The sequence below is a fragment of the Bombina bombina genome, chromosome 3 (assembly GCF_027579735.1).
Source record: "Bombina bombina isolate aBomBom1 chromosome 3, aBomBom1.pri, whole genome shotgun sequence".
NCBI lineage: Eukaryota > Metazoa > Chordata > Amphibia > Anura > Bombinatoridae > Bombina > Bombina bombina.
Genome location: NC_069501.1, coordinates 1,195,906,145 through 1,195,920,093, shown reverse-complemented (window position 1 = coordinate 1,195,920,093; position 13,949 = coordinate 1,195,906,145). Strand labels below are relative to the sequence as shown.

General features: G+C 35.9%; 1 protein-coding gene across 1 annotated transcript in view; it reads left to right on the top strand.

The window, feature by feature from the left end:
* The window catches only part of LOC128654622 (putative N-acetylated-alpha-linked acidic dipeptidase), a 96,960-nt gene that overhangs the window by 57,170 nt on the left and 25,841 nt on the right, over window positions 1–13,949 (top strand). Inside the window, exons 11-12 of the mRNA XM_053708629.1 lie at window positions 5,334–5,416; window positions 7,686–7,749. Of these exons, the coding sequence (XP_053564604.1) occupies window positions 5,334–5,416; window positions 7,686–7,749 (147 nt within the window). The remainder of the gene's footprint in view (window positions 1–5,333; window positions 5,417–7,685; window positions 7,750–13,949) is intronic.

Sequence of the window (13,949 nt, the reverse complement as noted above, 5' to 3'; positions counted from 1 at the left end):
AGAATATTAGCTGCTAAATGTGACCAATTTCAGGCAATAATATACACTTTACATATTAGAGATTGTATAGGTAAATTATGATTTACACATGTGACACAGTCAGCTCCTCGATATTTAATACTGGCATGATCCTTACAATACCAGACCTCCGGGAAAGTAATTGCTGTAAATGCTAGTGGCTTGTCCCAAAGCTCTTGTTACATGTTGTCAGACAAAGCCACTAATATTATCACCAACATATTTACCTGGCTGTGCCTTTTTACCTCCAGCTTGACTGCCATACAGTCTCAGAAGCAATTGTTATAATACTTTTTTTTCTGTTGGCTCTTTTTCAAGATAATGAAGATTAAGATTAATCTGGGAAACAAATAACAAAACAAAATAGGAATACATTGTATTTTTCCTGATAAAGCTATATGTAATGCAAATAAAGGGATAGTCTACAACAGAATTGTTATTGTTTAAAAAGATAGATCATGCCTTTACTATCTATAGAACTTGTATAGGGAGGTCGTAGACAAAAAAATAGTTGTCTAAAGGTGCCCGGATTATTCTCTTAGTGGGGTATAATAACCCCAAGAAAATGTATGTAGACCCTTAAAAGGCTTATGTTTGAAGGCATAAAGGAGAGATAATGCCTTTACTACCCATTCCACAGCTTTGCATAACCAACATTGTTATATTAATATACTTTATAACATTTAAACCTCTAAATTTCTGCCTGTGTCTAAGCCACTACAGACAGCCTCTTATCACATGCTTTTTTATTATCTTTTCACAACAAGAGACTGCTAATCCATGTGTGCCATATAGATAATATTGTGCAGGACACAACACTAATTGGCTAAAATGCAAGTCAATAGATAACAAATAAAATGTCATGTGATCAGGGGGCTTTCAGAAGAGGCTTAGATACAAGGTAATCACAGAGGTAAAAAGTATATTAATATAACCATGTTGGCTGTGCAAAACTGGGGAATGGGTAATAAAAGGATTATCTGTCTTTTTAAATAATATAATTTTTGCAGTTGACTGTCCCTTTAAGAGCTGGATTTGTGTTAAACACACAGAGCAAGAGAACGCTAAGGCCGAGTTTACATAGTTGACAATAATGACTTATTGTCAGCAGTTAAACTTTAAATGATCTGATTTACATAGTACAGATTTGTTTTCCCTTAGCTCTCTCTAAATATTGTCAGCTGTTTAGTATTATCAGCTCCCATTGACATCAATGGAAACTGATTAATTATCCTTTGCACCATTTACTTTGCACAAATTATCATTAATGAGTGCTGAACTTTGGGCAAACTACTTCTCGCAAAAAGATTTGGTTAGGCACAGACATAGGGCAAAATATGTGCTAAAATATGTTTTTAAAGAAAAAAAAACACATTCTAAAGCACTCTCTTTTAGAGTCAGCAATGAAAATAATGGCATAACAATTTAAGTCTTTTAAAAGGAAATGCGGGAAAATGTAACACGCACTAGTGTATTCAATTGCCTTCTTTTGTATGTAGACAAGTAAAAGGATTAGTGATTGTTCTTAAATGAAAAGGAAGAGAAAAACTCTACAAGTATGACAAGAAAATATTTAGGGGCCAATTTATCAAGGGCCGAATGGCCCCTGATGCCCCTGTCTCTGCACAAGCCTTCAGGCTTGCCGGAAACAGCAGTTATGAAGCAGCGCCGCGGTCTTAAGATCGCTACTCCTTAACTGGTCTGCTGCCTCTGAGGCTGCGGACATCAATCTGCTGATCCTATACGATTGGGTTAATTGACGCCCCCTGCTAGCTGCAGGGGCGGCATTGCACAAGCAGTTCACTAGAACTGCTTGTGCAATTTTAAATGCTGACAGCGTATGCTGTTGGCATTCAGCAATTGAATCGAATATATAGAGGCGCTGATCTTGAATCTCGTGTATATGGACGTACACACTGAAGAAAGAAAAACTTGGCTTGTGATTTGCAGAAGTTAACAACAAATTAATGTGCAGTATACTCACTCCGAAAAATTCAGAGTTCAGCTTCTTCGAAAGGTTTTTCTGTCTCAACTTTCCCAATTTCCACACTGTGTTTGTGTCTGTGGATAATGAAAATTGCACTGCAGGTAATTGAATCTTTTGCTTGATAAAAAGTGCAATATACTCACTCCGATAAATTTCGGAATCCGGCTCCTCAGAACGTATTGTGTAGTTTGAAATTACTTCCAAAAAGGCAGCAAAAATACTTGTTGTGGTAAAAAACAAATATTTATTAAAACATAATAAAATGCTCTTATTTATCTTGGCTCTACGCGTTTCAACGACAGTGTCGTCTTTTTCAAGAGCAGTAAAAACAATTGGAAGTGCTGCCTTTGGAGTGTTAACAGGTGTATTTATACAGGTAATCATTGTTCCTGTTCCGGTGGTAAACACCGGAATAGGACTCACAAATAAAACATTTTAATTTTGTATTTATTCCAATCCAATTGTGTTTTGAGAATGATATTTATTTATTTTGTATTTAAGCTTTTGGCGCTTAAACTCTCAATAATTTTTCAAATTGGATTGGTATAAATGAAAAAAAGCCTTTTGGCCAATCAGAGGGGAGAAAAATAAAGTTCCCTTTCAAGTCCTGGTTTTAAGCAGTTTCTTTTCAGGTCCGCCAGATGATGCGTGGTCATATGTTCTCATCAATCAGGTAGAGAGCGTTGTTTTCAATGCTTCGTATGTAAAGGCCTAAGCTCCGGTTTGTCCAATGAGTTCCGTGTCACATGTCTCGGATTGACCAATCTCTCTGTGAGCGACATTTTACTATGTTCCATTGGTAGTCAGTGTTTTGGATTCTCTAGGGAGTATGTAATGAAAAGTGCAAGTCACTTTGAATCATATATATTACAGACATAGACAACTTCGTGACAATATTTCACAAAAATCTTGGGTTACAACCTTTTCAATTTCTTTTGAATATTAATTAATTAATATTCAAAAGAAATTGAAAAGGTTGTAACCCAAGATTTTTGTGAAATATTGTCACGAAGTTGTCTATGTCTGTAATATATATGATTGAAATTGAAAAGGTTGTAACCCAAGATTTTTGTGAAATATTGTCACGAAGTTGTCTATGTCTGTAATATATATGATTCAAAGTGACTTGCACTTTTCATTACATACTCCCTAGAGAATCCAAAACACTGACTACCAATGGAACATAGTAAAATGTCGCTCACAGAGAGATTGGTCAATCCGAGACATGTGACACGGAACTCATTGGACAAACCGGAGCTTAGGCCTTTACATACGAAGCATTGAAAACAACGCTCTCTACCTGATTGATGAGAACATATGACCACGCATCATCTGGCGGACCTGAAAAGAAACTGCTTAAAACCAGGACTTGAAAGGGAACTTTATTTTTCTCCCCTCTGATTGGCCAAAAGGCTTTTTTTCATTTATACCAATCCAATTTGAAAAATTATTGAGAGTTTAAGCGCCAAAAGCTTAAATACAAAATAAATAAATATCATTCTCAAAACACAATTGGATTGGAATAAATACAAAATTAAAATGTTTTATTTGTGAGTCCTATTCCGGTGTTTACCACCGGAACAGGAACAATGATTACCTGTATAAATACACCTGTTAACACTCCAAAGGCAGCACTTCCAATTGTTTTTACTGCTCTTGAAAAAGACGACACTGTCGTTGAAACGCGTAGAGCCAAGATAAATAAGAGCATTTTATTATGTTTTAATAAATATTTGTTTTTTACCACAACAAGTATTTTTGCTGCCTTTTTGGAAGTAATTTCAAACTACACAATACGTTCTGAGGAGCCGGATTCCGAAATTTATCGGAGTGAGTATATTGCACTTTTTATCAAGCAAAAGATTCAATTACCTGCAGTGCAATTTTCATTATCCACAGACACAAACACAGTGTGGAAATTGGGAAAGTTGAGACAGAAAAACCTTTCGAAGAAGCTGAACTCTGAATTTTTCGGAGTGAGTATACTGCACATTAATTTGTTGTTAACTTCTGCAAATCACAAGCCAAGTTTTTCTTTCTTCAGTGTGTACGTCCATATACACGAGATTCAAGATCAGCGCCTCTATATATTCGATTCACTTTCTACTCACAGTCCGGTTGGGAGAGACTGTTAGAGAGCAGCGGTCATTTAAGAGGGGAGTATTGTACTCTATTCTAGTCACCCTGTACATTGTGTTGTTTAACATCTGACATATTTGTATAGTTTTAGATTATTTTGGCATTCAGCAATGTCTGGCGGATATGATATGCTACAGCGTATCATGTCCACCAGAGTTCAATAAATCGGACCCATATTCTGAGTTTTTTTGGGGGTGGTTCCATCCATAAAAAAGAAAATAATAAATAATACAGTTGGATGCATTTATATAGTCACAAATGCAACATATACCAGAAACATGAGTTTTTAACCCCTTAAGGACTGTCACTGGTCTTTCAATAGGGACCGCGTTATTTCCTGTGACCAGAAGGGCGGGACCCAGGCTATTATAAGCAATAAAACCTTTAACAACCGCCGACGTACATGGTACCTAGCAGTCGTTAAGGGGTTTAGAAACAAGAACAGATACAAATGGAATGAAAGATTTTGTTATTTGAATGTAAAATGTGATTACATTCAAATATCTATTTTCAAACATAGCTAACATATACAATTCCATATAGGAAAATGTAGTATTCATTTGCAAACATAAATGTAAGATGTTTCAAATATATTACTAAATGCATGCAGGTATCATTCATTATTTTTTTTTACCACTGTGTAAAAACAATTAGCTAATCCTGCTATTTAAGGGGTTTATTCCAATCTTTCTGAAATTATTGTTCAATGTCAGAAAAATTAGATCTGATCTTTATTATCAAGACGATCACAATCTTACCAAGTCAGTTAACTTTTATCAGATGTTTGTTTTTGTTTAATCTGTGGGTGTTGAGCATTTATCAAGTGCCTTTGGCTGTTGAATTGGATTGTAATCCCTGATGGTAAATTTCCCAACATCTGTTACAATCTGATAGTTTTCTAATATGGAAATGGTGTTATTGTTTGAGTTGTGATTGATCACTTCAATGATGGAAAAGGAGTAAAGGGTGCCATAAAAGAGGAGCTACAAATCTGGAATCAACCCTTAAAATTTCTTAAGAAATGTATCAATTTCACATCTGATAAGTGTTTGCCCTATATAATATTATTTAATAGCTACAGTTTAGTAATATTCTGCAGTGCTACACAGTGGATTGGTGTGTTCTTAGTTTTAATATGAGACAGTATTTAACTAAAATTAACATACTTTTTATGATGGTATTTTGTTAGGATGGCATCCACGGAGAACAATTATTTTTGCCAGCTGGGATGCAGAAGAGTTTGGTTTGTTAGGGTCTACAGAGTGGGCAGAGGTAAGTAGATTTGGTGCTCAAAAACAAAATATTAGCTTAAATACAAACTTAATGTCACAGCCATCTTTCTATTTGCTTGCAGAGTGCGCTTACCATAAACTTGTATGTTTAGCAAAAATAAAATTAATAATTCAAACTATTGATTTAACTCCACGTAGTTTAACCATCTGGGTTATACCACTGTTTCTACAACTAGAGGGGGTGGGTTAACAGCTATTGTGCTCTTCCACATGTCAACCAATGTCTTTAACATTGCAGTTGAAATCAAAACGTTCATGATTCAGATAAACCATATACATAGTGCCCAATACTTGTGTTTGCTCCTGAGCCTACATTACTGTGACTTCATGGAAAGCAGCCAATTTTCGACAAAGGAGATCAAGGGGTAAATTTGATATTTGAAGTAAATTGGAAAGTGTTTTCTTTATTGAACACTCTATCCGAATCAAGTTAAATTTTGACCCCTGTGTCACTTTAATGTATTCATATACTCTTCACATGACCAAAATGATGTATAGAACCGGTTATCTAACCCAGTGTTATCCATAAGTATGTAATTTTTGCAAGGCCTTGAGTTATATCTGAATAATTGACAAAATCATTAAGTTTAATACTATTGAGGTCTAGTTTCCATTGCTGTTGTAAACAAGTATAAAAAATAGTAGACCAGAGCAATATATAAAAATCCCTTTATTGCTTCATCTTTGGATCCCCAGGTGAAGCAATAAAGGGATTTTTATATATTTCTCTGGTCTACCATTTTTGATACTTGTTTGCTATATTGTGGGAGTTTGGCAGTGATTCCGGGTAGTACTGGACTCTGATAATAGAGCTGTTCCTGTTTTTATTTTCAGTTTTTCCATTGCTGTTGTAAACTGATAGTAACATAAAGCATCTCCACTTTAACCCCTTAGTGACCACAGCACTTTTCAATTTTCTTACCGTTTAGGACTAGGGATGGGTGAATGTGTAAATTTTTTAATTTGAATGTTAGAACGAATGTTATTAACGAAATTCGAATTACAAATCTGAATGATGATGAGAACTAATATTCTTAAAAATTATATTTTCAAATGTTATTTACATTTTTCGAATGTCACTTTCTATTTCGAATGTGTATATTCGATTTTGAATGTCACTTCGAAATTCAAATGTATATATTCGATTTTTTATGAACATTCAAAATCAAAATGGATTGCATTATTTTGCATATGACTCTGAAAATCGAATATAACATTCAAAAACATTCCATTGAAATTGAATATATTCGAAATGTATCAAAATGTATCTTTTTAACATATCATACTTCACAAATCTAAAAGAAAATCTAATCTACAAATATAAATTAGACACTGGCTGCCAATGCCCATTCAATAGTACCCAGATATCATACAAGGCAGGAATAGCACACAACCCACACTACATTACAAGTAGAAAATCTCTATGATGAACATCAGTAGTACTTTTCAACCACAGTCCTCAAGTAAACCTAGGCTAATAGACAATATTTTCAGAACGTTTTAACTGGAGCACAGGTAAAATAATCAGTAACCATGGTAACTAACCTGGCTCTCACCATAGGTACTGATTATTTTACCAGTGCTCTAGTTAAGACATCATGAAAATATGGTCTCTTAAGGCCACTTCTGGTTAAGAAACACTAAAGTAGAATAGACTTACAAAATTACAATGAATATAAATGAATAATTTTTCAAATTAAATTCTTAGAAAAAAAAAAAAAACTAAATAAATGCACAAAGTAAAAGCAGGTAGCCACCTATCACTATCACCTGAATTTTTCCCTATAAAAAAATAAAAGACCGCATATTACCTCTCCAAAGATATATGAAATTGATTGAAGATGAAGATAAAAAATGCGTCTTCTCATGGTGTGCAGTTCACCCTCCACAGTTGTGTCCACACAAAAATGAAAAATAAAAAAGATGCCACAGGAGCAAATAGATACTTAGATAGTAGTAGTATATAGAAAAAAATCAGTATCAGTATGACCGCTGCTTCTTAACTCCTGATTCCAGCTTGCGTGGAATGAGCAGCATTCGCTGCTTAATAATTCGGCCCCTATTTATTAACCAGTGACCATACTGCACACTGCTGAACGGTTTGTTGTTACCACCATTTTACACCATTTACAGCAGCAATAGAAGCTAGGCCAGACTGTAGTATAATGTCAAATACATTGGCTACCTGCTTGCACGTGCACAACATGTATTAAATTGTCTGATTGTACTCTGTTTGTGTCCATCCGTAGGAGAATGTGAAAATACTTCAAGAACGGACAGTGGCATACATAAATGCAGACAGCTCTGTAGAAGGTATATACACACTGAGTTTTATTCAAGCATCTTTTTCCCTATAGAAACCCTTTGAGAGCAACTTAAAGGACCAGTAAATACAGTAGATTTGCATAATCAACAAATGCATGATAAAAAGACAATGCAATATGTGTTATGTGTAACGGTTTGTCTATTTCCACTCCCCTGTATCATATGACAGCCATCAGCCAATCACAAATGCACATATGTATATTCTGTGAGTTCTTGCACATGCTCAGTAGGAGCTGTGACTCAAAAAAGTGTAAATATAAAAAGACTGTGCACATTTTGTCTGTGGAAGCAAATTGGAAAGTTATTTAAAATTGCATGTTCAATCTGAATCATGAAAGTTTAAATTTTCACTTGAGTGTCCCTTTAAAAGGACATTAAAGTAGTTTTTTTTTATGTAAGCATGAAACATTAATTACTGCATTGCTAAAATACTGCATAAAATAAAAACTTTAAAATCATTTCAAATTATTATTTTGTTAGAAATATTAGGATTGTTTTGAGCTCATAGACAATTATGGTCTTACATAAACAAGCACCAGCTAACATCAAGCAATCACTGTGCAGCATGTAGCAGGGTCAAGGTTCTGAATTACATGAAATACACTACAGCCTCTCGGGGGAAGTGGAAAAACTAAAATGTTTAAAATTAAATTACAGGAAAAGTAGGCAAAATAAATAATAAAAGTATATCACAAACTTTTTAACTATGCAAAATTAAACAATTTGGCCCAGATTACAACTATCACTAGACCGCACTAATATTAGAGCACAACTTGATTACAAGTTTATTATAAAACAGATTTATCAGAGAAGGTTTAACATCGCTCTAGCGCACCCTCTACTTTCAATGGATATTGCGACCATGGTAAATAGTGCTGATATTACAAGTTAATAGTTATGGGTCGCACTCGATTGAAAGCTCAAATAGTGCTAGAAAAATTAGCGTGACCTGAGACCTGAAGTAAAGTGTAAGGGTTAAAACAAAAAAGTTTCACAAACACATGTAAAACATATTAATATAAATTATTACACTTATATATATACACATATTTCAATTAAAAAATACATTTATATTTTAATATATGGTATATTACAAGGTTTATATAAATATGTGTATGTATAAAATAGAACCATAAAAAGTATTGTAAAGCCAATCAGCACAGCTAAGCAAATACCCCCCTTACCTTCCCTAGAAGTAGTCTGTGTATATTGCTACCAATACACCAGAAAACTCTGGGTAAAATAGATACAGATATACAATATACAATATCTCACAGTTTTTGCTTCCATACTGCGTCTGACCACAGAATCCCCTTATGGGGTAAATTCAGCAAAACAGAAACCACTTCTGGACAGCTGTTTTGAGTTAAACACGAACTTTGAGATATTGTAAGTCTAATTGACATATCTTACCCAGAGTTCTCGGGTGCATTGGTAGCAATGTACACAGACTACTTCTATGGGAAGGCAAGCGGGGATACTTGCTTAGATGTGCTGATTAGCTTTACAATATTTTTTATGGTTTTACTTTTATGTAATGGAGGATTTTAATCTCACAGTTTAATATCCTTCATAATTTAACCCTTTGAGTGCTAAGCACTTTCCCCCTTGGGTGCTAAGCATTTTTAAGTTTTTTTCTTTTTCTTCAGATCCCCAAGACTTACACTGCTGGAAAGGTTAGGTGTCTACCTTTCCAACAGTGGGTCTTGGGGGTCTGTAGCTGCTTAGATGCCTGAGATACATGATCCCTACTTAACAGTCAGCAAGATTACGAGTTTTGCGTTATGACTCAAAAAGCATCGTTATGGCCCATAACGATGCTTTTTCCCTACCACAGCTTTTACAAGTCTTGTAAGAATAGGTGTACCGCACACTTTTTTGGCCGTCACCCAACGTCAGTACCGCACTTTAAGAAAAGTCCTTTTTCAATGGGACTCCCATAGCGCCGGTATTACGAGTTTTGCTGTGAGGCCAAAAAGTGAGCGGTACACCTTATACCGACAAGATTCATACTGCCATCTAAAGTCAGTAGTTATGAGTTTTACGTTACAAAGCTGTAACATGAAACTCATAACTAAACTGTCACAAAGTACACTAACACCCATAAACTACCTATTAACCCCTAAACCGAGGCCCTCCCATATTGCAAACACTAAAATAAAATTATTAACCCCTAATCTGCCACTCCGGACATCGTCGCTACTTAAAAAATGTATTAACCCCTATTCCGCTGCTCCCCGACATCGTCACCACTATAATATAATAAAATTATTAACCCCTAAACCGCCGACCTCCCGCATCACAAACACTATTTAAATATTATTAACCCCTAATCTGCCGTCCACCCACACCGCCGCTATAATAAACCTATTAACCCCTAAACCTAACCCTAATGTAACTCTAACCCTAACACCCCCTAACTTAAATATAATTAAAATAAATCTAAATAAATCTAAATAAAATAAAAATTACTATTATTACCTAAATAATTCCTATTGAAAACTAAATACTTACCTGTAAAATAAACCCTAAGCTAGCTACAATAGAACTAATAGTTACATTGTAGTTAGCTTAGGTTTTATTTTTATTTCATCTTGAAGATGGACCCGCCCCGCGCCGGATGGATGAAGATAGAAGATGCCGTCTGGATGAAGACTTCTGCCCGCTTGGATGAAGACTTCTGCCGGCTTCGATGAGGACTTCTGCCGCCTGGATGAGGATGGATGTCTGGTCTTCAAAAACTGTAAGTGGATCGTCGGGGGTTAGTGTTAGGTTTTTTTAAGGGTTTATTGGGTGGGTTTTATTTTTAGCTTAGGGTTTGGGCAATGTAAAAGAGCTAAATGCCCTTTTAAGGGCCATTGGCAGTTTAGTGTAGGCTAGGTTTTTTTTTTTTTTTTTTTTTTTTTTTATATTTTGATAGGGCTATTAGATTAGGAGTAATTCATTTTTATTTTTGATAATTTCTTTTTTACTTAGTGTAATTGTATTTTGTTAATTTAATTTATTTAATTTTATTTAAATGTTAGGTGTTAGTGTAACTCAGCTTAGGTTTTATTTTACAGGTAACTTTGTATTTATTTTAACTAGGTAGCTAGTAAAGAGTTAATTACTATTTATTAACTAGTCTACCTAGTTAAAATAAATACAAACTTAGCTGTGAAATAAAAATAAAACCTAAGCTAATTACAATGTAACTTTTAGTTATATTGTAGCTAGCTTAGGGTTTATTTTACAGGTAAGTATTTATTTTTAAATAGGAATTATTAAGTTATTAATAGTAAGTTTTATTTAGAGTTATTTTAATTATGTTAAAGTTAGAGGTTTAGGGGTTAATAACTTTAGTATAGTGGTGGCGGCGACATTGAGGGTGGCAGATTAGGGGTTAATAAGTGTAGGTAGGTGGCGACGATTTTGGGGGCGGCAGATTAGGGGTTAATAAGTGTAGGTAGGTGGCGGCGACGTTGGGTGCGGTAGATTAGGGGTGTTTAGACTCTGGGTTTATGTTAGAGTGTTAGGTTTAAACATATTTTTTTTTCCCCCTAGACATCAATAGGGCTGCGATACGGAGCTTTGGTAGGCTTTTTTTTTGCCTATGGGGAAATCGTGCACGAGCACGACAAAACACTGCTTTTATTTGGGTGAAGCATGGAGCTCAAATCAACCATATCGCCCGCACCAGCCGTTTTTTTGCAAACCTGTAATATCAGCGCTAAGAAATGTGAGCGGTGAAAATAACGTACAAGTAATTAGCGGGCCAGCCATAACGCAAAACTCATAATCTGGCTGAGTGTTAAGTATAAATAAAGTTGCGCAGTGACGTCATTGCGTCATTGTGCGTGACGTCACTGCAAATATCGTGAAGCCACGGTGATGCCTGTCACTATGCAGGCCTGATCAACGGCGTAGGAGCGGGTGGGTGCCCTCAGATCTCCCTCAAGGTGGCAGAGTGCTAGCGATGGCTGTGAGCTGTCATTAGCACCAGAGTGGGAAACTCTGTGATGGCTCAGAGCCGTCGTTAGCACTCAAGGGGTTAAAAAGACAGTCTAATCAAAATTTAACTTTTATTATTCATATAGGGCATGCAATTTTAAACATCTTTCTAATTTACTTTGTTGAAAGCTAAACCTAGGTAGCCTTATATGCTAATTTCTAAGTCCTTGAAGGCCGCCTCTTATCTCAGTGCATTTTGAGTATTTCTCAGCTAAACAGCACTAGTTCATGTGTGCCATATAGATAATATGTGCTCACTCCTTTGGAGATATTTGTGAGTCAGCACTGAGTGGCTAAAATGCAAGTCTAGCAAAAGAACTGAAATAAGGGGAGGCTTAGATACAAGGTAATCACAGAGGTAAAAAGTATATTAATATAACCGTGTTGGTTATGCAAAACTGGAGAATGGTTCATTAAGGGATTATCTATCTTTTTAAACAATAAAAATTCTGGAGTAGACTGTCCCTTTAAATAAATATAAATGTCCATATATTTGTATTTATGTGTTTATATGTGTAAATATGTATGTACTCTGATGAAGCGCATGTTCCCATGCGTGAAACGCGGCAGGCGTTCATTTGACTGTCTACCAGATGTTTAAGTAACACTGCTGAATAAACTCTTTGCATTCAAGTTTTTGGCTCTGGTTTTGCTCCTTGTTCTATTGGAGTTATATACACATAGACATATATATACACATAGACATATATATATATATATATATATATATATATATATACACACACATACACTTTTGAGCCCTTCCCCATCAAATACCTTGAAATATGAAATGTAATTGTATTCAATTGTAATATGTTTTTATGTGCTTTGAATAGAAAAACTTGAAATTCCTATGTTCTTCACTTAGAAGAAAACATTTTTTTTATTTATTGAAATAGATATTTATACACACACACCCATATCTCTCTCTCTCTGTGGCCCCGATATTCAAAGCATTGACAGACCACCAAGAAACTGCCTTACTGGCCTCGTCTGCCTTACAGTACGATGGTCTGTTAAGATATTATTAAAAAGGGGCGTGGCCAAGCAGTGCTAGGGAGCAGCAATGTCTATCCCATAGAAGTCAATGGGAGCGTGATGTCACCACCCACATCACCAACATTGCCATTTTGCTGCCGCCCTGGGTAGAACCTGTTTGAAGTGGGCCTACATGGCGCAGACAGTGTGCTCATTATAACTAAAAATAGTTTCTGCATAGGCACACTACAAATATTGCCTGTGGGACCTAATTTTTACTACAACTACGCTAAAGTTTCTGAAGTCTGCCTCCGAGAAGATGGGCTCAGGATGGAGCCGGGATGAAGAGGGCCCCGACATGGATGAAAAATGTGGAGCGGAGGTGGCGGAAAAGTGCCACCTCCTCCACCACGAGGATGGGCTCCAGGAGCTGGGACAAAGAGGGCCCAACGTCGGATCAAGAGGAGCCGGATTTTCCAATGGTGAGTACAATTTTTGGGGTTAGTTAGAGCTTTTTCAGGGTGGATTTTTTTATTTTTAAGAATAGGCTTTTTTATTTTAACTTAGATTTTGATGGCAGATAAGAGCCATAGGCTCAGAAAATCTGCCAAATAGTTCCTAGAAGTATAAAGATATCTAGTTCATAGGAAAGCCTTATGCTTATCCCCCACAGTGTTTGTCATTATCACCTCTTTAACTCACCCATAGAAATCTATGGGTAGAGGTAGTTAGCAATTTTACGGTATCCGAAGTCCAGAAGTTAGTGTGCCTACTGCTAACTTTCAACTTGTAAAACCAGCACTAACCTAGCAGCACAATTTTTTTCCTTTAGCGCAGATAGCGCTCATGAGCAATAAAATTGTATCACTATTGTAATCTAGACCTTTAAGCGCAATTCACATTTTGGTGTAATGCCCTTTTAATATTTTTCTCCTATTATATAAAAATAATATATTTATTCTTTACAAAATGTGTGACTTCCTTATTCTGATAATTTCATTATGCACTTACTAGTACTAAAGCCAGTGTACACAGGCCATTTTTTGCAGTACAGCGGTCCTACCCCTTGCTCTCTCCCCCCTCTCTTTTGCTCTCTCTTCCCCCCTCTCTTTTGCTTTCTCTCCCCCCTCTCTTTTGCTTTCTCTCCCCCCTCTCCTTTGCTCTCTCTCTCCCCTCTTTTGCTCTCTCTCTCCCCTCTTTGGCTCTCTCCCTCCTTTCTT